Source organism: Haplochromis burtoni, unplaced genomic scaffold (genome assembly GCF_018398535.1).
Source record: "Haplochromis burtoni strain Fernald_Lab_line unplaced genomic scaffold, NCSU_Asbu1 Contig_275, whole genome shotgun sequence".
NCBI lineage: Eukaryota > Metazoa > Chordata > Actinopteri > Cichliformes > Cichlidae > Haplochromis > Haplochromis burtoni.
In genome coordinates, this window is record NW_024582636.1 from 653560 (window position 1) to 680246 (window position 26687).

Sequence of the window (26687 nt, forward strand, 5' to 3'; positions counted from 1 at the left end):
AACACCAAGTCTATTATATTTGATACATGAGTTTTTGAAACCTCTGCATAATCAGTGTGATTTTTCTTTTTTGCTTAATAGATCTGAATAAATTGCACAATAAACATTAAAGCGATTCATTGCTCAAAAATGCAACATATAGCAAACATAATACAAATTCAGACTCATATATGCAAAATTATATTTAATTATTATCTGGTTCAAGCTTTACTTGGTTAACATATAAAATGCAGTTAAGTTTAAAATTTAACACCAGCTTCTCCAAAATTCTTTCTTCATTCACTATTTTCTGGCACTGTTTTGATTCAATATGTAGAAATACCCAGATGTCCAGCAAAGTGCAAATAATATTTTAACATGTAATTTAATTTTTAAAACATTGTGAAGGGAAAAGCAAATATAAGGTCAAAGGAAAAAGATCTCAAACAAAAGTCTGAGCGCCACTTTTAAATATAACTGTGAGTGACTGTATGCAAACGAACACAGTGGGGGATCGACAAAACAACTCGGCTGAACACTTAACCAATCAGCTCACTTCAAAACACTGTCCACAGGGGTGCTTTCAGTGCAGGGCGAAAAGGTCAACACGCCAACTCGCTTTAAAAAAAAAAAAACAAACCTCAAAATTAAGCGTGCTTCCAACAGCCTTCAGAACGTATTTCATCTGCAGTCTTCTTTTCTTCTAAACAAAAACGAAACATTGCACATTTCCTGGCAGCAGCAGCAGCAGCAGCAGATTACCTCGGAGAGTAAACAGTGCCTCACTAAGCCAATATTTTCTTGCAAAAAACAGTTGCAGTGACGTCCCGATTATTTTATCAGCTGACATAATGAGCTTTGGTCCTGTTCAGCTTTATTTATTTATTTTTATTGTTTGTGGCTGCATTCTTAACTTCATGGGTACAAGAAAATAGCTTTTTTTTTTATTAATAAAGCACATTTTGCAGATGTGCATTTTAAGCATACTGTGCATTTAAACTGAGAGTAGAGAGCTGTTTATACTGATAGCTGTTTACCCGCTCGCCAACAACAACAACTTCATTAACAGCCACTATTACACTGGAACTGCTCATGCAGCACTTTCTTCTTTTAACCACCAAAGTAATTTTGTAAAAATCAATATGTTCAATAGTGACATAAATGACAGATACATCATAGTGTATGCTGCTTTTTTAACAGCGCGCACGTTTAAAACACCGTCTTTCTAGATTTTCTGCTCACAGAAAAAGGTCAGATTAAGAAAGTCCCTCCTAAGAAAGTGTTTAAAAGCTGTGATATACGCCTCTTTAACACAGTTTGCATGTAGATGTATGTGTGTTCAGTTTCTGTAAAGTATAAAAGGGAGGGATGAGCCCATCCCTGCAGTCATGGGGCAGGAGGTGGGGTACACTCTGGACAGGTCACCAGTCTATCACATGGACAACACAGAGAGACATATGACCATTCACTGAGCTACAACCAACTTATAATCAACATGGAGGCTCCATATGGAGGGCCCCCAGCTGTGGTTTGAGCATATAACCGCATTGCTTTGAGGTGACGTCTCTAATCACTGTACCACTGTGCCCATCCCTACACTAACGCATGTTTTTGTGCTACTGTGCATTAAAAGCTTCGTAGCCGCTCCATAAGTTCTTTCCATAAGGACCAGTTCTTATTTGTCTTTAAAGGATTTCCACTAATTGAGACATTGTGTAAAATTCCTCCTGAAAAAGATGCACTGTGAAAAAAAATGACATCATCATCAAGTAATGATGAGCTTGTCCTGATTTCTAAACAAGAAGCAGAGATTCTGGGTCCAATTCTCACAAGAAGGCAGCAGCAGGCAGAATTTCAAGGTTTGATCCAGGAGTTGAAGCTGAATCACGACCGCTTTCGTACATATTTCAGGATGTCAGTGGGGCAGGATGAGCTCTTGTTGCCAGAGTTGGGACCACATCTGAGGCAGAGAAGGGATGATTTCAGACAGCTGACTGAGTGTCTAACTGTGTGTCTGAGTACAATAGTATTCGTATTACAATAGCCTTGCTTGCCAATGCAGCGGTCTGATTGGTCAGATCCGTTTATTCACGTCCAAAAAATCTGAAAACTTGAGCTTGGTTAAAAATAAATAAATGCCGCAAAGTCGTCCAGCAGAATTATGCAGTTGGTGTGAACAGCTGCATTAAGAATAGCTGAGTCCAAAAAAGATTTTTAAAGCACACAATATTTTTGGTATTTAAACGCTTTTAAACTAACTGCTGGTACTACAAAATTAAAGTCTAACATTGCAGATTTCATGAGCTGCATGTGGGATGTAACTTTAAAGCAGCTTTAATGACCAACTTATCAACAATCAGTGTAACAGTACAGTGTTTTCTTCCCTCAAAGCCTTTGCCTGCACTACCAGAGGAGCAGCCTGTTCCAAGTCTGTCGCTCCCACCTTCACTCATCTTTAACAAGGAGCGAGGGCAAGTGAAACATGTGATGATTCGTGGGGTGAAACAGCTGTGGATCATGACACAGGAGCTCACGGATCCTGCAGACAGCTTCTTTTTTTCACCAACCCCATCTACATTAGCTGAGGACTGCATCTGTAGCAAAGGTGAGCTGTGATTTAAATAGACAGCCTGCCGGATCAAAGCCTGCCTACCTGTTCTTCCGGCTACAGCCTTTCCGCTTGCATGGTTATCATAATTGCTCTTGCTCAGAGGACATGCTGCTTCCGTCAGGGCCACGTCCTCCTGCATTAGAGCTGAGGAGCCTCAGCCAAGCAGAACCTGGCTGTGCAGGTAGATACTTTTTCTCCTTTTTCTCAGAACACCTCTGAAACTCTGTTGAATATACAAGTTGCTCTCCGCAGACTTAAAAGTTCAAGACTTGTGAAAAGAAGAACACCTGGCTCTGGCCAGCTTGACTCGTGGTAGTTAGGAAGCTACAATACAAAGCAAAATGTGCCTATAAAATGTATGTAATGCTGAAATATACTGGCTGATGTGTTAGGAAACGATGCCACGCTGTTTTAATGGAAATGAAAACGATCAACCTACAGAGGGCTGAGTTCAAAGACACCCTGAAAACCAAAGAGAAAAAAACTATGTGTCAGGATGAATTTCATTGGAGCAACTCAAAATGGTACTTGGTAGTTTGCATGACCCCAATGTACGTGCGTGCCTGACAACATTAGGGTATGCATAATGAGATGACTTATGATCCTGGGAGGTCTCCTCCCAGATCTGGACAGTCTGAGGTGCAACCTGCTGGTGCAGGATGGGTCGAAACATTGTGTTCAGGAGCTGCAATGGTGTCAGCTCATTCATCCTCCTAGAACTGCCTGCATACTCTCGCCAGATGAGGCCGGGTGTTGCTGTGCACCAGGAGGAACTCAAGACCCACTGCACCAACATAGGGTCTGATAATGGGTCCAAAGGATTTCATCATGATGCCTAATGGCAGTCAGGGTAATGTTGGCGAACCTGTAGAGGTCTGTGTATCTCTCCATCGATATGCCTCACCACACCATCACAGACCCAAACCAGTTATGCTGAACGATGTTGCAGCACAGCTTCTCCAGAACCTTTCACGTCTGTTACATGTGCTCAAAGTGAACCTGCTCTTATCTGTGGAAGGCATAGGGCACAAGGCAGTGGACCAGCCGATTCTGGTACCCCCCAGTCGGGTTCCACAGTGTCAGGTAGTGAACACAGAGCCCACTAAGGATGTGGGGTCCAAAGGCCACCCTCATAAAACCATTTCTGACTGTTTGGTCAGAGACATTCACACCAGTCGCCTGCTGGAGGTCATTTTGAAGCTCTGACAGTGTCCATCCTATTCGTCCTTGCCCATCAGCAAGACCAGAGCAGATACCAGTCCTGCTGATGGATTAAGGACCTTCTACGGTCCTGTCCAACTCTCCTGCAGTAACTGCCTGTCTCCTGGAATCTCCTCCATGCTAAGAGTGTGCTGGGAGACACAGCAAACCTCTTTATGTGCCATCTTGGAGGAGTTGGACTATCAGTGCAACTTCTGTAGGGACAGGGTATCACCTCATGCTGTAAGCAGTGACACTGGCCCTAGCCAAATGCAAAAATAGCAAAGAAACAGTCAGAAAAGTTAAGGAGGGATCAAATGTGAGAGGCCTGTAAAATCATTCCTGTTTTGGGGGTTGTGTTACTGTTGTCCCTCTAGTGCGCCTACCAAAGCAGCTGAAACTGATTAACAACCCCCTCTGGTACTTAACTGACCACATCAATATCCCACAAGTTTAACTGACTAATGCTATACTCTGATTAAAATGCTCCTTTAATTCAGTTTTTTTTAAAATATATTTTATCTTTAGTGAATTATTCGATTCAATTTGTATGGATGTTGTCATTTTTAAAAAATCCATCAGGTTTGAAAGTGGCTCTCGTTTATGCAAAAGTACACAAAAGGGAGTATTTTGTCCAAAAAAGGAAAATATCCTCTGTTAAAGCTTCGTATTAAATGAAGTCTGCGTTGACAGATTTTATCCTTTGGACTGAAATGAGCTCACACCTGTTGTCGTGTATGGGAGGCTGTATTGAGTGCTTGCACTTAACTGATGCTTCCGTTCAGTACGCTGAAATTAAATAAGCCTGTGTGAGTCTGACATGTTGCACAGGACACATGGCTGTCACACAGCAGCTGTTGGAGCTCATAAACCTGCGAACAAAACGCCCTGCAAGCTCTAAAAATCAACCTGCTACATGTGCACTTGGAGGCACGTGCGCCTTTTATAACTCCTACAAGTCTGTCTCAGGGTTTTCACAAATACCTGTGTCATATTTATAACTTAATGTATGCTGTGTTTTCCCCACAGGAGCAACCAAATACCTCAAATTCACCTGTGATGAATTGGGAAATTAGTGGCCAGCTGTCAAACGCTGGTAGCGCTGGCTTTTGCAGCCCATCGCTCCTAATCAAGAGCACCTAGCTCCTTTTTAAATATGTTGAAGATAAAGTAGCACTGTGATAGCAATTGTGCTAAATGAGCCATTTGAAAGTGTGGCTCATTTTTCATAATACTGGAGAAGTCAATTAAGGGACTTTTGAAGCTCGGGGAGGCCCAAGGAGACATTGAGGTGCGACGATAGGAAAAGACACCAGTGATTTTGAGTCACAAGAGAGAGAAAAACAAGCAGAGTCTCAGTGGAGAGACAACAGGGAAATGTAACCAGCAGCAGTGTCTGAGAGGAGAAAACAAAGGACAGGGTATAAAAATGTCAGTCGCAGCAACAGTGACACCAGTTTTTGTCAGCCAGCCAGCTGCTTTCATAGCCTTTGACAGGCTGAGCAACAAAAGCCAAAATATCCAAATTGCTTGTGGGTAAAAGACGACTATTGTTACACTTTGTGTGGCCCCCATCTGCTCCCAGAGGACCCGGAGCCATGACACCACGTCCCACACTGACAGCGAGCCAGGGGGAGAAATTGGAATTGAACGGCTGCTGAAAGGCTGTTAATAAACAGTTAGTGTTGCATTTGCAAACAGTGTGAAATGTACGCGTCATTACCTAATCTCTCCCTGACAAGAAAACACAGCCACTGCTTTTTCCCCCCGGTGTTTGTTAGAGGAGTTAGCTAAAACCCGGGCCTTACTGTAAAAGACAAAAGTGGTTTCTCCTTAATAACATCCCTCTGTGTGAATAAAACATCTGCTCCCTTTGCTAGTCATTTCTGCATTAGCTAAAACCCGATTTAATAAAAGTATTCAACAGTGGTGTTCTGCCTGCAGGAGCTTCTCTTTGAACCTGACTTGAATTTTAAACTTCACTAAGTTAAGATTTTGCTTGAACTTGAACTTATTGGAGATCTGATTCTTTTTTGTTTTCACACAAGAGTCAGAATTTGATATTTTTCCACCTCAGGTTTTATGAAACTGCTAGATTTCAGTCGAGCACAGCATGGAGTTCTTGGTGGCTCTGGTCCCAACTGCCTTAGTCAGCTGCTCATGTGTAGTTTTGGGCTGATCCAGCACCTTTCTCATGATCGTCCTCACCCTATGAGGTGATGTTAGGCATGGAGCTGCAGACTGATGGCGACTTATGGTCATTATATGTCGTTAACCTCCTAAGATCCAAACTCTTTCATGCCATGCATTTTTAATTTCTCTTTGCTATATTTGGACTGATTTTGGACCTGATGAATGTAAAAACAAAGAATTACCTGATTTTTTTTTTAATCTGATTTTTGTTTCTGAGAAAAATGAGATCCGCATATGAGGACATTAGTTTTAAATTTCAGTGGCAGCATAATGTCCTCGTAAGTGGATATCAGGCCCTTGTAGAGCAAAATTCTGTATTTTGGTCTAAATAACCCAAAATGTGATGTCCTCAGACGTGGACGCCAGGTCCTAGAAGGTTATTTTCCAAACAGTTTTCATCTTCCCACCAAGCTTCTGAGATTTCTGGTTGATATTCCGTCTCCATGAAAAAGAAACTAACAAAATCAGAGACTGTTGATATCTTTGTAAGTGAGCAAACTCACAAGTTCTGCATGGGACTGAATCATTAAGTCCCCAATGTGCACATCGATTTTGTGTTCTTGTGTTTATGAAGTTAAAATCCTCCAGCTCCACCATCAACAATGGCTGCTTGGACACCATTCCAGTTTCATGATAAAGTTTTACTGAACAACAGCTGCTTTTATATAAACAGCTCTGGGAGTTTGGCTTGACAACCACTTGTAACGAGTAATCGACCTTCCCTTGGAACCATTTCTTGGACTTTGATACTGCAAATAAACAAACAAACACACCCACGGCAAAAAAATGTATCAATTAATAACCTCAGAGTTTTCTTAATTTGCATTGTTGATTAATTTGAAAAAAATAAATAAATCTCTGTGTTATGTCATGTCCAATTTTTGCCCAATCACAGGGGACAAAAAGGATGGAAGATAGGAGGAAAAAACTGAACCTTTGTTAATAAACTCCCAATAAAGCAAAAAAAAAAAAAAGGCATAAGAAGGCACATTTATTTTAACTGTGGTAGTGTCTTCAAAACCAAACAGATCATCATGGATCAGCAGGGACGTAAAGTGGACTCATTTTATGTCCCTGCAGGCTTGCTTCAAATGCCATGCAATAATTTTTTACGGCACACCCAACCTAAAACCATCAAATCTGATTTTACTTATTTTTTATGTCACTTTGTGAATCTGACCCCTGATAAAGGTCTTGGCTCAGGTCACAACTCCTGCCAGTCTCAATGGCAATAGCTCAAAGCTTTAAGTTCGCAACAGAATAATATTGTACAGAGGGTTCGATAAATCGCAGCATCTTTTAGTTCGCACGAAGAGCCACTCATAGTAATTGGAACCAGACTGATGACTGTAGCATACACACTCGCCCCAGAGACCTTTTCTCGCCAGCAACAGAGCATGAGCTCATCCCCAGCTGGTCCACCAGAGGGAGGGGACCGTGCAGGCAGGATGGATGTAATGTAAGGCTCTAAAAACAGTGAGGTAATGGGTGAAGCATCTTCTTCCTGATTTTTATCCAAAGAGAGACAAAAGCAGGAAAACTGAAAGATTTCCTAGAATGCAGGTGTCCTCCTGGGAGCTTCCTCTCCTCCTGCCTCAGGATGATGTGCATGGAGGTTGCTGTGCTGCCAGAATAACAGAAAACAAGTCCAGGTCCCACCAGAGTGTGATGCAACCTGCTTCTTAAAGGCCCAATCACCAATACAAGTGTGAACACATAAAGTTCTGCAACTCAAGACGTGAAAACTTATGTTTTATTATGTTAGTAAATATTTATTTGTAACACAATCTTATGTTTTCCAGTGTGACAAGCTGTGTAAGCCAAGTATTTGTGATTGATGCTATAAAAAGCATTAATTGATGTTGTGCGCTATCCTATCAGAAGCAGCCACCAGAAGATGGGAACACTGTACTCACAAGTAATGAGCATGGGCAGCAACAATATTCAGGCAGGCTGCGGCTCTTTATGATGCTCGGTTAGTGCTAAGAGGCCCAAAGTGTTGCAAGAAAAGATGCCCAATACCCTCACACCACCAGCACTACTGGCTGTTGATGCAGAGCAGGATCCATGCTTTCATGTTGTTTACCATCCAAATGTTGCAGTAATATGCACTGTTAAAGGGGAGATTTTCCTTCCTGCTGCTGCCAAATGCTTGGTCATAGGGAACTGTTAGATTGTTGGAGATTTTTGTTACTGTAAGGCCTTTATTTTTAAATTTTAAGCAACCGAAGCGATTGAGGTGACTGCTGTTGTGAATTAGTGGTGTATAAATAAAATTAAATCGAATTGAACTGAAATCTGCTTCAAGCTATAATAAGTTCTGCATTCAGAGAAGAGATGTTTAATGCAGTTATATTAAATAACATGACTTACTTTCTATAAACAACTTCCTAGTGTGAGCTTTAGTTTTGCATTTTACCTGCATGTTTCTTACAATAACTAGCTGGTCTGCATCTTTGTGACTCAGCTTATACAATTTATAATTGCACCTTGCCAAATATACTTGCTAAAGTGGGTTGATAACTACTACTATCAGTTCTTGTGAACTGATAGAACGGTTGTAAACAACCCAAGAACATGCTAAAAAAATATATATATATATATCGAGATTTCAAAACAGACTTCAATGAGCGATGGTTCGTGTTTTGTATACATACTAGCATGTGCATGGAGCACAAGTGATGATCCAAAATGTTGAAGACTCCATTTTGACTAAGGATCACAGTGCAATGTATGTAAAGCCTAAACAGGGTGCGTTAAAGTGAGAGGGACACAGTGTTTGAAAAAGCTGTGTGAGCGCACAGCACAGGAAACATCTGCTTCTGAACAAAGGCAAGTGTCCTCTGGGGAAAGGTCAGAGAACGACTGATGTGAAAGAAAAAAAAAAAAAAAGCAACAAATGAACAGGTCAGTGGCCAAAGAAACTAAAATCAAAGATTAACTCTGGGAAGCACAAATTGATGTCAGGTGGCTACAAGTTATCCAGAGGTATGTTTTCAATAACCTTTATTAGCATAACAATAGGAGAACAGCAGCAGTATTATTTGTAAAATGCTCTTTAATAAGGTGCTGGAAATATCTGACAGTCATGTTTGTTCTTTTCCACAGAACATTTATCACCAAAACCCGGGACACCACAGTGTGACCAGAGCGTGTGCCACAAAACAGAACAACATGACCTTTTACAAAATTTACACATAAAATAGTCACAGTGTAGAGGAGAGGGAGGCTGAACGCACTGCACTGGGCAATTAAGGCAACACGTCCCTTCCCCCCCCCCCCACACAAAAAAAAAAAAAAAAAAAGTGTGAAAGAAAGAAAAAGACAAAAAAGCACCAGGAAACCGTTTAGAGGACCTAAAGGAAAACACAAACACTTCTGTCATAAGTGATGTGCAAGGCAAAGACACAAACATGAACAAGTTAGAAACGTAAGTGACAGATGTTTGGTGCAAAACACCCGCTGGTGCTTTGGAGACCAGCAGCTTGGCAATTCAAATGTTGCGTAATCCAGTCTGTATAATAAAACAACCTGTCTCATCTTTGTGGATCTTAGCAGGGGTTGAAATTTTCATCCTGTTATGATTTTTCTTTTTTAACTCTTTAGCTTTGTTAGTGTTGAGATGTTTCCAGTAAATACTGGCAGATTTCTGAGGAAACAAATGAATAAAAACGATCAAAAAAAACAAACAAAAACAAAACAAAAAAAACCCCCCAAACAAACGTCAAATTAAAAAGCAAACCTCCCAGAAATTGATACAGTTATCTATAAACAGGCAGAACACAGAGAGCATTTTATTTCTTCCACATGTGCAGCAGATTGGTAGAACACTCCAGGTGTGTCTGATCCCGGCCCATGTCTCGAAATCTGGGAGATTTTTTTTCCATGAGATTCGTCTCGAGAGGCTGATAAAACAGGGAGCGAGTCCCTGCCTCTCACTGACAGGCAATATTACAGGCAAACTCACCACGAGCACATCTGCAACAGCCAACAACACCAGGAGATCCAGTACAGCCAGGCCTGCTGATTGGCTGAGGAAACGTTTCCTTTCCACCCTCGTTAGGGGCACACCTCTGATGCAGATCTGTAGTAAACGTGATGTGCAGTAATTTTGAGCGTGTCCAGTTTCTGCAGGGATGATGATCAGATCAGGAGGAGGGATGCAAACAGCCGCATGGCAGGAAGGCGGGAAGAGGGGGGGGGGGCACACTGATTACAGCTTTAAATGTTACATCATCAGTTAATAAACAACCGTCCGTCATGCTGTACCCGGTAAAGAAAACTCAAGCCGTCACAAAAGCTCGTTTACATACAAACACTGAGACAAAAGGAGGTAATAACGAGTTAAACAGTCATATGGCGTTGAGTCGATCACCTATAAAGAGTAAACATTGAGATCACGCTTATTCCTAAAACATTACATGTTAAAAGAGCGCAGGTGGTTCACTTGCCCTTCATCTCCCTTTTCTCATCTTCGTTGTGCAAGAGTTATCATTTAGTCCTTTATTATTCGGTTGCACATTTGCATCCTCATAGTGTCACACAGAGACAAAGACGTCCAGGTAGAGGCGATCGTAGGACTCCCTGAAGAAGAGGATGAGGACGAGGCTGAAGAGACAGGAGCCAGTTAGACACCAGTTCAGCCACGACACATCTAGATGAAGACAAGAAAGGGAACAAGCACGAGTTAGATTTCTGTTCAATCACCAAAGAGCTTTAAGAAAGTTTTCCTACTTGGCAGCCATCTTGGTACCAAACAGTCATTTTGGCCTAATTAAACCAGACCCCTATCGAAATGGTTTGGGAGAGAGCCACACTCTGGTTGTGATGGACAACTGTGCATTTCTCATTTGCCTCTTCAACCTTTTCCCTCTTGGCTTCCTGATAACTTTCAGTCAGTACCACTATATTTAAAAGAGATCCCACAATTCACCTCTGTGCACATATCTGGAAAGCATAAGCTGGCCAGAGTAAGAAGCAACCTAAAAAGCATCGCTGTACTTGTGTTTTTTAAATGTGCAAAAGGAGCATCAAACTGAGGGTCAGCTTTGAGATCAGCTGATCTGAACTGTAGCAAAAACTTGGTTAGGCTCTCATCATGGCCAATTAACACTATCATCATGGTTAAATGACTGTGGTATTGGTGGTCACGTCAAAAAATAAAAAGAATCTGAAAAGGACACGACCAGAGTTCCTGGTACACAGCAGCAAACCCCTACATATGACACTGTGCTCCTTTATAATAATATGACTCCACATACATACAGAAACCTAAAGGAGATGTTCACATGAAATGACACTGAATGATTAATTAGCATTAACAGCCCTAATGGCTAATCAACAGGAATTTCCGACATGCCACACAAAACAGAAGCAGCCTGTGCCGTCTTTCATAATCACTCTCAATAATTCAATGATATTGGCAGTGTTCCCTATTATCATTGACCTACACTTGAACCTAAACATGGTGCAGAATGAGGTGTTCTATTTTCTCTGCTCTGTTCAAGCTCCATTAACCGCAGGAGAGGTGCTCTGGCTGTCTGCAATAATGCTGAATCTGGAGGGCAGATGGGAGCCTCACACCAGCGCTGAACCGCCGGCATCTTAACTCACCAGCACTCAGACACATAACCTCTGCTTGTTCAGCCTCCGTGATGCGTGCCACAGATTGTCATCATGCACGCTTGCACGTGCGCGCACGCGTAAACATGGGTCTAAAGCCTGGACAAAACGCAAATCAATAAACTCTTCCTTTCACGTGCATTAAGCAGCCCTCGCTGGGAAGCTGCTCGTCTCGCAGCGAGGGCTGCGAGTTGCAGGTGTTTGAGACTCTGTCCTGACAAAGATGTTAGGCTGAATCTTTCCTGCTTGGTGAAGGCCAATATCTCAGCCAGGATACAGGCTGCAGTGGAAGCAGGAAGCTGACAGAGTAAATATAGAGAAAATCAGGTTATAACAGGCAGCAGAATCCATGAATACATGCCAGGACAATGTGTCACAACTCACACCGGCTCAACTCCGTGTCCAGTCGGCATCCTTTTCATAAAGTCATTAATCAGCTGACCAGATCGATGCTTGAAGAGCTCGCTGCTCGGACTGCACAGCCTCTTTGTGGTAAATTATGAGTCCTGGCCGTACGACACAAATCCACATGATTGATGCATCACCGCTTTCGTGAGGAGGAATAATGTGCGGCCAGAAGTGCGAAGATGAAAGTAAAGGATAAACTGGGGCAAAAAGAAGGTGGTGAAGAGGCTTGAGGGGAGAGGGAGGTGAGGGATTGGATAAGGGTGTTTGCAGAGAGAAGTCAAGACTCCTGAATCAGCCTCATTAATCAGAACCGTGCGAGCCGGACAGCAGGAGACCTGGCAAGGAGGCAGGTTAATGGAGTTGTGTTTATCTGACCTGCAGTCTCTGTCTAACTGTCTCCCTATCTTACACGTTCCCACAACAAAGACGTGTCCATTTAAAGTTAGAGACAAAGTGTGCGAGCGTGTGGGTCTGAGCCCACGGCCCTAAATGAATGCTAATGTGGAGTTTAGCAATCAGAGTAATTCAACCAAGTGATGTGGTGAAAATGGCCAATTACTCCTCTCTGATTTCTAAAGACGCACGTGAAGCCAAGTATGGAGGAAAGGGAGTTCAAGTCTGAGTGAGCAAACGGGAACTCAGGAGCAGAGGAGGAAGGGAGAAGATTAAAATTGAATAAAAGGAAGCAGCAAAGAAAGAAGTGAAAGTAGCTCCAAGTCTTTGAAGCTCATCCGATCACCTGTTTGCTTTAATGACCATTATAATATCTTAACGCTTCCTCTGGCTCGAGATGCGTTGCATTCCTGCAAACTTTCCTTCAACGTAGCGAGCAGCTGATTTCTGTCTTAAACTCAAGGCTGAGCACTTGCTGGACTATTGGTTTTGAAACACTTAAAAAGCTTGGAGAGAGAGAAAAAAAAAAGTGTTTCAAACCCATTTTCATCATTTTTCTACAGTATCTTGGATTTTTTTTTTATAAATTCCCTCTTATGCTTTTCCTCATGCTGTTACATATTTGATTATTAGGCTTTTATACTCAACACTGAAGCATTTTGTGGGGTTTTTAAGTTACTGATAAACAGGTTGTCTAAGAGGAAGGTGGTGATGACAGGGAATGTTTTATGAAATAGAAGCTGAGGAGCTGGTAAAACCCATTTCTGTAAAGAAGTTTTTCTCTCTCATCCTTTGTCCTCGTATCTCTACCAGTCCCTACTAATTGTCCCTGTCAGTGCTGCTATGGCATTATGAGGATGAATGAACTGCTCTAAGTTTAAAAACACACGCGTAAAACTTAATGCAGTGGGTTTATTTTTAATTTCCAAACCTTGTCTGGTTTATTCCAGCTGCTATGGTGGAATGTAACTGCAACGACAGAGCAAAACTAAATGTGCAGCATGACATCGTCTGCCCCTCTGTTCACAGAGCATGCAGCCTGCTCATTAGGACACACTGACATACCGTGTCATTGTCTGACAGTTTACATGACATCGCAGAGTAAACGTTTGGTCGGATCTTTGTAGTCTCAGAACCAACGAATAGATAAGAAGCATCACAGCACCTGCAGTAATAATCATGTTGCATCATTGTGGTGATCAGTTGAAAATAAATAAATACATTTTCTGTCATACGACTGCATCACTGTGTCGGCTTGTAGAGATCTGTGAACAGGAAAAACTCAGATCACATCCAGAGGGTGTTTATTATCATGGCCGTGCTGGCCATCGCCAAAAAACGTGACATTTATCCATGTCAGTGGCCAAGATGGATCTTTAGATGTTCTGCCCTGAAAGTCTTAAAAAAAAGATGAGTCATTTATCTATAACAGACTTGTGTTTTCCGGCGCAAACGGGGGAAATAAAAGTGAAAGACTGATAGTGTTTGATAGCACAGTACAATGAAAGTCACCCAAAAAAAGTCAATCTAACATCAAAATCCACTCCTGCCTAATGTTCCCGTCTGCTCTGTGAGTCAATCATCCCCAAGACTTTAACTACAAGCTAATTTTGCATCGTGGGCCACGTACAGCCCACTTTGATCTGAAGTCTGAATTATATTAGAAATAATATAGAAAAAAAAAAAGTGCACGTCTCAACGTGTCTACATAAAATCATGCCAATAAGATCACGATCACTGTATACAAGGATACAAGCAGCACGCAACAGGTGGCAAAGTTATATTTCAAGCCACTGGCTCATTTGCTATTTTGCTAAGTTGTGTTAATACTGCCAAAGACCTTGTTCTTGACCAGACCTAACCCAGATTAAGATATTACCATTCCATAAATGATCCTAACGACAGCATTTCTGCACGGGCAGCAGAGGGGCACACGCAGACACTATGAATATTACAGTCGAGCTCAGCGCTCGTATGAATAACAGTTCTTGTTGGAATGGAAAATGATACACATGGCTTTGATTTCATTGGAAGTTGATTAAGCACTGAAGTATGAGTGGAGAGGGATCAAAATAAAAAACCAGGTCACACTCATGTTCTTGTTATTCAACTCTGCTAAAGTTTTAATACTTACCTATTCAGATTGTTTTGATTCGAGCACAGATGTAAGATGGCATCTTGACCATCATCACAGTCTCCTGATTCTAACAGGACATCAGCGATCAGTCGGATTGCCATTTGTGGCTGATGTCATGAACTACACTGGGTTCACTGTGACTGTATGATCACAGTCAGAGGACACCACTGTGAACACTGGACAGTTAATCATAATAACAGCCCATTACTATGGCTGCCAGGTCAGCAGAAAGGTGCTACAGATGAAGACTGAGGCGTGTGCCGACAAGCATCTTATGGCCTTAATCAGTCTTAATTGAGGTCAATGCAGCGGTATAATTAATGAAGCTCGCTTCTCCTTTACGGCCGTCGCCTTTGTTTGAGAGGATTGGGGTCACGCATGAAGATAGCGACCTCAGCTTGGTGTAAAGACCATCCATCACAAAATGACAACTGTCTGCGTACAGGTTGGTGAGAACACTTACTTAAGGAGATCACTGAGAATGAGTGCAAAGGTGTGTGTGGCACTGTTGCAAAAATGAAAAGCAGCAAATGAAACTTTTATTCTCTCAGGAATGACTGAGTCCTACACAAAGAAAGGTTGTTTGCCTTTTCTTTCTTTCTTTTTAACTTCTCCACCATCTTTATAGGGGCTTGAAAAAGGCAGCGAAGGCGTTTTCACTTCAGAGACTATAAAGTTTAGCCAAAAGAAAAAGAAAAGAAGCCCTGGGACCTTAGAACTGTGCCAATTATTTCTCAGTAGTGAATAATTTGTGTTTTCCTCCTATGCAACTGAAGTTCCACTCATCCTCCACCTCCTAGCGCTCTTCTTCCTCCACAATACCTCTCTGCTGATTTGCATTCCCCTCCATGCTCGCTACAAAATGACACAAATGCGCAGCAGATGAAATCGGAAAAGAGGGACAAGTACAGATATACGGCCCAGAGGCTCCGTTCACGTTTCTGAGTCACATGGTTTAGAGACTTGGGAATTTTTTAAAACATGACAGTCAAGAGGCCAGTTAGAGCTCACTGATCCAAGACCAGCTCCTCACAGATATTAAAACGGACAAGAGGGTAAATTCATAAACGCCCCCTCGCTCTCAGGGAGAAGGAGCTATAATTCAGAATGCATAACGAGGCAGTGGGCAGCCAAAAGGAAAACCCTAAAATGAACAATAAACTGGGAATAGGTGGACATCTTTAAAGGCGAAAGTTGCCATATTCATGAATATCAGAAGGTGAAGGGGGGTTTGAAGTTTGCACATTACTTGCTAAATACAATATGAGAGTAAAGAAAGGAGCAATTAGCCAGCCCACTAAAACACTCCAAAGGGAATTTACATAATAATCTAAATTTATTCTTGCAGGAGTGATCTGCTCAACAGAACAGAGTGCTGCCAATTTATAGACCAGGAAGGACACGCCCACCTGCCTTTTATTTTTTTTAAAGATCAATGGTTACAGTCACAGTTTAATATCCACACTCAAATCGGACACTTCTCCCACAGTAGATTTACACCGATGAAAGACTTTCAAAGTTTTCTTTTGGACTTTTCTTGGCTGCTTTATACCTGATCATTTTCACTCAAATAGTGAACTTAGGCTACGTTCACACTGCAGGCGAAAGCGCATCAAATCCGATTTTTTTGACCCTATGCGACCCGTATCCGTTCATGGTCTGACAGTGTGAACGGCACAAATCCAATATTTTCAAATCCGATCTGGGTCACTTTCGTATGTGGTGCTGAATCCGATACATATCTGATGTTTTAGAAGGCGACTGCTGTTTGAATGGTCAAGTCGCATTAAATCTTTTACGTCACTGACACAAGACAGACGCCAATTATCAGCTCCGGAGAAGACATCGCGAACGCTTCCTGGACATCCAGCGTAGATGTCAGTGAAACTGTTGGGAAGACAACGTTGGAGAAACATGAACATTTTATTTGTCTCTGCAGATTCTGACAGAAATCTGCAGCTATCCTTTGAAGCAGCGCTCCTCTAAAACAGCAATAAGGATCATTATTAGATTATCTACATTATTATGTAAATAACAAAATAACTTAAAGCAAAAATTGGGAAACGTAAAGTCCGAAGTCTTTATATTAAGGGCCATCAGTCAAACAATATTATTTGGTCTGGGTCTAAACAGAGCGCGTTGTGTGAAATAGGAAAGATGAAAATGCTTTTTTGCACCAACAAGGTGATTCCCAAAGAAGTATTAGCCAAAAACATATCTCAGCGTGCTGCCAGCAAACTCATATGAATTTTAAAACATTCGAAGGGACATTATCAGCTTTGAACTGGGCTCCCAGGATCCTGGATCTCATTACTGAAGCATTACAGAAAATGCAACAAAAAGCAGTCAAAATCCAAAGAAGAGCTTTGAATGTCCTTCAAGAAGCCTGGAGAACTATTCCTGAAGACTGCTTAAAGAAATGACAAGAAAGCTGCCAAAGAGTTCAGGCTGTGCTGTAACTTCATGCATGTTTTGTTTTACCAATAACTCACTGCACAAATATACCTAATAAAATATAAAGAAATTAGGAGTACCTCAAGACTTTGACACAGTACTGTATGCGAGGATTACTTTTTTTTTTAAAGAACAGTTCTGCACTGATGTGGTAATTAGGTCAGATGAGACAGACAGATACCCATCTATCTGTGGTAAGCTGAAACTGATGTCACTGTGCCTTGAAGTTGAGCCGATAAGTCTCTGAAACTGCTGGAAGTACGGAAGCAAATGGATAGGAAAGGGTACTCCATCATTTGACATGGTGAGGATGGTGTATAGTGCTTCACATTGGTTTAAAATTCATATAGGTGTTCTTTTAGTTTAAGAACATAATTTGCATATGGAAGACCCACTGCAATCAGGAAATGTTTCTGTAGATAAACCCTAATCGCCAAGAACAACTCTGCATTGATTTCAAGTGAACATGTCACCCAAAGGAGACAACCCCAAACAATGCCAGCTAAGTATCTCAGACTTAACAGTCATCAGATCCCCTCATTGCTGGGCCACAGGCTCATATTTCACTTCGTCTATACAGACAACTTTCCGACAACCAAATTACACCATTTATATCATTATATGCACAATACGCTAATTTATCTTACTAATGATATCTGACCTCAGACAATGGTTGATTTCATGCGAATTTGGCAGGTAAAACAGACTGTAGGTGGCAATCGGCACAGATTCTGCAAACTCAAATTAAAATGCCTGCAGCAGTGAGAACTGACAAGAGAACTCCGATACATCCTTCTCAACTTCGGGGTGAGAAGTGAAGAAAAAGAGCAGCAAAGGCCTCCATCATCTCAGCTTGATCTTCTCCCCAGCTGTCACAGGAAGCTGTCAGGACTCATCTCAGCACAACAGAAACCCTTTAGCTCACTCACCCACCTACACACACACACACACACCTTCCCTCAAAGACACATGTGTGCATACACATAGACATGCAGCAATATATTAAGTGCACAATAACATTGAAAGAATGGACCACACACACACACACACACACACACACACACACACACAGCAGTCCATCAGCAGGTGCTGCAGACGGGTGTGGAGCAGAGGGTACAGCATGTATTCTTTATAAGTCCTACTCTTGTGATTAGTGTGTGTGTCCATGTGTGCGGCTGCTCTACCCAAAGCAATTCTGTGTGATCTATGATTTACTACTGTACTGACACGTTTCCGGTTCCATCCATCTTTGTTTTTTTTAAACTGGTTATCCAACTCAGTGTTGCAGAGTGGACGAAGACTATAACAGCTGACACAGGGTGGCTAAAGTACACACTGGACAGGTCATCGCTTCATCACTGGCTTATATAGGGAGACACTCCACCAGTTATCCTAATTTAAAAAACAACAACAACAAAAAAACTAACAGATTCATATTTTCTTCTATGAAAAGACTTCATCTGACTTACTGGTGCAACTGAAAACCTGCTTGTAATAGCAAATAAATTGGAATTGTAAAGTTTTATTTAAAATCCAACCATCTCTATCAGATGACTGAAGTCCCAAATGTCTACTTTGAGCTCAGATTGTTTTACTTCCAAGATTACAGCAGCAGAGTTTTTTTTAATCTATCTGGGTAAGAAAGTTGTGACAGCAGCAGGTACGTTTAGTTCTGTAAACTAAAACTGACAAAATCATTTCTCAGAAGACAGGAGGTGCTCAAACATGGACTAGGAACTTGCACGTCAGTGAAAGTGTACTGCAGTGCTTCACTTACACATTTTAAATTGCTGGAGGCCATCTCAGCTCATAAAGTAACAAGAATATCCTAAAATGACAGCCGCACAGCAAGAATCCACAACAAATTACTGACACTTGGGAAATGTGAAAAGAGAAGTAAAACAAAAAAAAATGCTGTGAACTTCACCTCAGCAACATTTCACCATTTTCAAATATGACCTACAGATTAACCCGGGATGAAAACTGTTAGCTGAAGTCTTGAAATTGTCCCATAATGCCATCTGTATCACGCTACAGCCCTTTTTCCTCCCTCCCAGCAAGGCAAGCAGGTTTCATGATCTGGTTGTTGTACTTGTTAGTGGATCCCGAGGGCCTCTGGTCAAACATTGGTATTCCCTCTGCACTGGCAAAAAAACCCAGAAGGCAGGATTGAGATGCAGTTTTCAGGCAGCCGCTGTCAGTAGCCTTGGAGCAATCACAAGGACTTCGAAAATGAAGCTCATAAATATTTATAGGCTTCTGAAAATATCGTATTCATTCAAACAAACAGGGTGAAAGAAGTGCCTGTCTGTAATGGATGTGTAACAGCAGATAATTGGAGCTTTGAACAACAAAACTTACAGAGAAACTGAAGGCAGGTGGGCAAAGATCACAGGGAAAAACATGGTCCCGTGTACACACCAACACACACATTCACGTGGTTGTAAATGCACGCACCTATGCATGCATGTGCGCACACACACACACACTTTTGGGTTTGTTTTACTTTCACTTCCTCCTGTGAAAACCACAAAGGTTGAAGAGAAGCAGGTTATTATATCAAACTCTGTCACGCTGCAACGAAAAGATGAGGCTCTGGCTAAATTCCAGCAGGAAGTTTCTCTCTTTGTTCTAAACATGTCAATCGCACCACAGAAACCTAATTTTCCTGCTGCCCCCCCTCTTTTATCTGCTGCGTCTATAGGGCTATAATGGATTTTAGTAAAAAATGAAAACTCCAGATTTTGGGAAGTGCGAGAAACCTTTACAGGAACAAAAAACCGTCCTTCGCCCCGCGCTGTCAAAAATGACGCCGTCTCGGGAGCTAATGTTCGGCTACTGTAGAAACTGGGCAAAGCAAGCAAAAACAAAAACAGAAACAGAAAGAAGAACCCAACTTGTCATCTAATTATGAGAAATTACAACTGCTCTTAGTGATGGTACACCAATGCAGTAGTTTTCACACTTTCTGGCGTGCCCCTCTTCAAAAGCTGAAAAGGTTCTCTACAGAGTTTTTCCATCAAATATAAATAATAATAATAATAATAATAATAATAATAATGATTAAAAAAAGGATTCAACTTAATCTTAATTGAATCAAAATAGAATAAAGGTCGGTGCAGCAGCAGCGCTTCTCTGTTTTTATACCCCCCACATATTAAAAATAAAATGCAAACTAATTTCGCTTCACATTTTCTCACCTGGTTGTCTGCACCCCACCTGCAGAGGCTTCATGCCCCACCATTTGAAAGCCACTACACTAATGAAGATATAATTATCAGATTTTCATGCTATTCATGCTGGGCAAGAGCATGTGCATGCACACTGGGGCACACGCACACACACACTTTGTGATTTCCTAATAAGTTTAAGGAGTTCATAAAGTTGTCTCGAGCAAATATCTTAATCATTTTGTAACATATATATATTATAAGCAAATAGGCAATCAGTGTAATCCGATGCCTCTCCAGTGAGCATCCGGGCTGCTGAATGAACTCCAACTCCTCGGCATTGGCCTGCAGCTGATGACAGAAGTACTTGTTCTCCTCAGAAACCAGTGTTTACCACCTCCTAAGGCCGACCCTTGAGATCACAGTGGAGCTCCAGAACAGAACAAAGGCTAGTGTTGCCACATGCAGTCCAAGATGGTGGAGTTGAAGTCATTCTGTCAGAACAACTTACTAAAGAGGCAGCTGATGTCAAGGACTGCCACAACAACAACAACAACATGCTCACCCAGTCAACAAGACGGAGGCAGGGCTAGCTGTGTAGCAACGACTGGACTTTCAAAGTAAGCATAAGGGGATTGTTGAGCAGTAACACAGTATTGTTTTCTCAGAGATGAGAACTGTTTGTTATGACTACTATATTACACTTTTGCTCGTAGAGCCTCGTAAAGTACACGAATTAGTGCTTTAACTGGTGTTGTTCTTACCCCATGACACTAAACGAGGGCAGAATAGGGGTGAAAATGCGCATTAAATGAACGAATGAGCATTTATGTTTTGAGCATACCTTTACAGTAAAAGGTGAGGAAGAAGAGGAGCAGGCCCGTGACGAGGTTACCCAGGAAAGTGACGACTCCACAGGTGATGCCTTCAGGGACCGGGTACACCGTCTCAATGAACAGCTCGAAGAATATCGGAACACTGCTGTTAATAAAAATGCCGACCAGGATGCAGGAAGTGTACAGGATTGCTGTGAAAACAGAGAGTGGGGCAGAATAAGCTACAGTTTAATTGGAAGCTTTGATGAAAGAGGGTTTCAAATCTCAAATGAGCAATTTAAAAAAAAAAAAAAAAAAAAAAAAAGATGCCATACTGGTCAACTTTATGGAACAGCAGTGGTGATTTATTCCACCTTCCACAGCTTCGTACTCTACCATTTGCTTTCAGCAGCACTGAGATTTATGACGAACCCTCATCCTAAAAACAACATTTCATTTGCCAGCCCTTCAGGTGGCAATTTAACACAAACAAAAGCAATATACTGGAGGTGTATTGACAGAAATGGCCAGTTTGTAACCCAAACAACAAGTCACATCTACCCCAAGCCCACCATCACTTATACCTGGTCTGAAGTGTCACACTGATTAGCTGAATGTGGCAGTTTTGCAATTTGAAATGTGTTTTTCTGCCTTACTGTGTTGTTATTCTATTCCCACTTTATGCACTCAGTTTTAGAAAGGACCGCTTTAAAGGTAGCAGGTGCTCAGTGGAGGGTGCAAATATAATAGTACATGTACTTGAAACTAAGGCCTGGGTGGTGTTTTTAATGCACTTTGTTTGCATTTCTATAAATGTATGTAACAAAAAACTTCATTCCCATTCTGAATCAAAATGCAACTCATTTCACAGAATCAACAGTACATTAAAAATAAAATTCCTTTTTCTACTTCCAAAATGCACAGATGTCCATATAATAAACAGCTCGTCTCATTTGCTCTTTGTGCATGATGAGAATCGTGTGCACTGGACACACCTGCTGATTTATGTGCTGAAGTGGGGAAAAAGAAAATATAATTCAGGTTTGTTTTTGTGTGTTCTTCTTTGCAGACCAATCAGAAATGTTTCAGTAAGTTAGGCACTTGCGTACTCTCGTCCCAGCTGCAGACCTCAGCTGGCCCTAAAGTAAAACACGTGTATTAGAGCGGATGTGCGGCGAGATTAAGCAGTCACCTCTGGAGCATCACGGCACCCTCAATCTCCCTTATCACAGCAGACTGGTCCAAACGAGCTCCCCATTAGCCTGCACGTCCCTTTAATCACAGTGCCTCTGAGGGCCCAGCGTACCCACTTGCCTGCCTGTGACTGGGAATCTAACCGCCACGCCGCAGCCATCAAAGGCAGCTGTGCCCCCTGATTCTTTTCCTTCAGTGCTACCAAAGAGCTCAAATCAAATGCTGCAGCCGCTGCACACGCGCCTCGCGTTATAAGATTAGCCTATATGCCACCAGCTCCTAACAGGTTTAAGAAGATCCCTTGAAGAAAAGAGACATGATTGATCACAAATACCCAAGAACACAGAATAAAGACACAGACTATACTAGAATTTGGGGTTTCTGGCCCACAGACTTGTGTTGCATGGGTAATAAATCAGATAGAGGATTTCATTTCCCTCTAAAACTTATTCGCTTGTTCTCCGAAACCAAAGATTACGCTTATGGGTGTTTAAATGCTAGTGACTGTCCCACACTAGGATAATAACTGGTTTTGGCAGATTTTGTTGCAGTGTCATACCACCCTCTTCTATGAGATGCCAGGTGGATGGAGCCTGGCAGCTGCAGACTGCCAGTGTCTGGGCTAAGTGGCAGTCCCAGGGCTTGGAGAATGATGATGGATGATGATGACTAAAATTAGTGGCTTCGGGTGACATGCTGCTCTGCCTTTTGATTTGGCTTTGGAAAAGGCAGCCCAAACACTGATATCAATGAATGAACTGGTTTTGATGAATATGTAGCAGATATACAGTACAGCCTGTGAGACCTGTTATTGTGACCTGCATGTACTGAAGACGTTTCCATCCACACTGGATAAAGATCGAGTGACACAGGTATACATAGATTTTATGCAGCTGTGGACTCACCTGAAGTGGAAGGGAGGTGGGTATAGCTGCTCAGACAGGTGAGTGTGAACCACGTAGAGGCCAGTGAGGCTCCTGCCAGCATCAGCACCAGGATCAGCTTCAGCATCCCGCGGATAGAGTCTGCAAATCTGAGCGCATGCATTGGGAAAAGGAGGGAAAGGCGGACTATAAATACATAAAAGCAGAGTAAAACATGTCAAGGACAAAAAACACTCAAGACTACTGAAGTGAGTACAGACAGCTGCTTGAGAAACAAGAAGCATCCTTCATAAACACAACGAGCATCTATGCAATTTTTCAATGTCTGTTTCTTCGGCGACTTGTGTCATAATCTATTACTGGAGGCATGCATTGTTTCACAGAAGAGCTAGATCATTTCCTTCTCCCACTTGTTTCTGAGTGCATCAGTTGCACTTGTCACTACACAAGGAGACACTACTGCAAGAGTAGATTCAATTTGTCTCACCAGCTAAGCAGGCAGACTTGAGATGCACATTGTATTACATTGTGGAAGACAAGCCATCGGGCCATTCCCAAACTCTCGAGCTCTGCGGTTTCTCTTTGTAGCCCTTTCTAAACCCACATAGTTCATTAGGTTCCTCTCTTCTCCTCTGGGTATGCATATGTATGCATGGGAAAGATTAGATGACGCTACAGAAGCCTTTAGCGATGACAGACACTAATTACTTTTGTTTTGTTGCTCACAGACAAGATGCTGAGAGAGAAGGAGGGTGGAAATTGACAATGAACTTAACGCAAGAATAAAAAACCCATGTTGGAAAATGGTTGATTAGTTCAACTAGGTTTTGAAGTTCTGTCAGTCTGCCGAGGGCCAGGGGACGCGGGAAAACATCCTTTGGAAGGATAATGAGAAGCTCTCTACTCAGAATGTTCCGGGGTGGCATCTTAGATGAAATTATGGTCTCTTTGGATTTTATGAGCTGTCACTCATCGTCTCTACATATCATCTCCATATTCACAGAAAATCAGCTGTACTCTGGATTTTTACCTTTGGTCTTTTAAATCACTGTGTGAGGCTAAGATGCATAACCTGGTTCCTTCTGTTGGCCTTTTCAGAAAAAAAAAAAATCCAACTAAATGGTTCATATTTCTGCTTACAAGAATGAGCTGATAGCAACGGCAGGCTAGACGAGAGGGCCAAGCGCTTGGTGCTACACGGGGATCTCAATTCTCTACCCACAGCTACACCCCTGAAATCTCCATCACCCATCTGCCACTGACTGGCTCACGTCCACAACCCTTCAACCACTCCTGCTACCAGAGAGGGACGAAATCCTTAGTCTGCAACCAGCCAAGAGCTCATCTCTTTGCAGAGGGGATCACAGACTGTTCCCCTGTACTACATCCAATCTGATCCTTCAGACTAAAATGCCATAAGTAGCTTATTTCCTATACTACACCTCTGGATCCCCACTCCACTAGATAAAGAGCTTGGTTACTCATTGGCACAATATGGTGCGTGTGACACGTTTTAAATTTGAACTCATGAATGTCAGTTTAAATGTCGCTAACTGAGGTGCACAGTTAGCCACCAGTAATAAAAAAAAATATCCCATCATAAACCATGTTTTTCTTTTTAAAAGTCGATCAAATTTTCATTTTTTGGACTCCACTAAAGTAGCATTGCATGATTTATTATTTAGAGCAGTCTGACGTTTTAGCACACAGGGATTCATTCATTCATTCAAACTTAGATTTAATACCTTTCAGAGATATATAACGTTAAATTTGATCCTTCTGCTCTAACAGCTATCTTTGGAGAGACACCTCGAAACGTCAATCTCTCAAAAATAAAAAATTCGAATTCAATGTCCTTTGCTTCACTCACTGCAAGGCGCCTTATACTTAAGAAGGAAGCAGGAAGCTCCTCCCACACATGAACAGTGGCTTGATGAAATGATGAAATATATACTATCAGGTTCAACCACCAAATCTCTTAAGGCATGGCAGCCATTTCTAATGTACATGGAAACATTTAAAATGACCAGCTTATCAAGACCTGATACCAGATCTCTATCATAGTTAACTGTACACTGAGTCCCTTATACATTTCATTTTTATATTTGTGGGGTTGTTTTTTTTTGTTGTTGTTTGTTTGCTGCTCTCTTTCTGTTATTTTTTGGGGTATTGACAGATAAGGAGGTACTCCCTTAGATGTAAGACCAGTAACACTGAGCTGTTCCTTCCTTTACTCTTCAAAAATTACAAGCAGATAAAATTGTGTTTAAAACCTATATACAGTAATTTATTCATCTTCGTCACAGAACTCCATTATTATGCAAAAATCAATTATAAATAGTAAACATTACACAGCGTTCTTGAAGTCAAAAGAACTTGAAAGATATTTTGAGTTGAACCCGCACACAAATCTTTTCAAACATTTTGCTAATATTTTAGCGTGCTGTTAAAAACCAAAAATATACAACTGCATTTAAAAAATTTAATTCAATTAAAATTAACAAAAAAAAAAATATATCACTACAACTTCTTGTATAAGTGGAACTATACGTCACATTGATGGGAACGAGGTTGTGACATATGACGCATGAAAGAGCCACTTCCATTGGATTTGTTAAATAAGATTAAGATATAACTGTTGCACTACTCACAGAGTAAAGAGGGTCATGTCATCTCATGAGGTAAAGTCAGAATTAAAAGCCTATCTTTTACACTCCCCGAACAGGATTTATTGGCCATAAAGATAGCATCATTTAAGTCATGTAGAATCAGATTCCATTTTCTGCTCCCCGGTGCCTGCAGGGAATGATGAAATATCATCATTAGTATAATTTAGGCCCGTCTACGTTTTTAGTGAGGAGCAGACATCCTGCAAAAGAAAAAAGAAAAGAACGATATAATATGATGACCAACACGCAATCACAGATTGTTCTCGTTTGAAGGGAAAACAAATTAGGCCGCAGCTGATACTCATTTGCCTTTGCTCTATTGGAGTATTTTCCAGCTCAGACCTCCGTGATGTGAAGGAGAATAACCTGGTTCTGTTTTCTGCCACCTCCTTCGTATTCACCCCTCGCCCCCCCTTTTTCCCCAGAGCTTGTAATGGGGAGATAATGAGTGAAGCTTTTTAGTTATTCTTTCCACTCTCCTCAATCTGGAGGAAAATAAATAAATAAAAATAGTGTGCAGTGTCGTGGCGCTGTCGTCCAATCAGCATCTGTCTGGGCCAGACAATTACACAGATGCCAGATTGTTTGTCAAATGTTTTCATGACGGGGCCACACCTCGGAGCAGCTACCACCGCTAATTGAACCTGCTGGATCGAGGTCCCTGCCATTCAAACATCCACTGAGCCAAGACACAGGGAGCGCAATGTTTGCACGAGCCTGTGTATGATTTTTATTTATTCATTTATTTTTTGGCAAAGGGCTTGTGCTGACACCCAAAGAAATTTAGCTAAGCAGCAGTAGCACTTTAAATGTGAAACTGCAACACCTGCAGCAAAACAGCATTTAAAGAAGAACATTTCCTGCTCCCTGTGGCAAACTGTGCTCGCGACTGGCACGCAGAGTGCTGACTAAAGGGAGAGGGACGGCTGGTGGCGTATAATAAGCTACAACTTGACAT

General features: G+C 41.7%; 1 protein-coding gene across 1 annotated transcript in view; it reads right to left on the reverse strand.

The window, feature by feature from the left end:
• Window positions 1-7775: 7775 nt before the first annotated feature.
• slc49a4 (solute carrier family 49 member 4) overlaps window positions 7776-26687 on the reverse strand; it is a 45188-nt gene continuing 26276 nt past the window's right edge. Inside the window, exons 7-9 of the mRNA XM_042227665.1 lie at window positions 23082-23209; window positions 21012-21194; window positions 7776-10637 (exon numbers count right to left, since the gene is read on the reverse strand). Coding sequence (XP_042083599.1) covers window positions 10522-10637; window positions 21012-21194; window positions 23082-23209 — 427 coding nt within the window. The 3' untranslated portion in view covers window positions 7776-10521. The remainder of the gene's footprint in view (window positions 10638-21011; window positions 21195-23081; window positions 23210-26687) is intronic.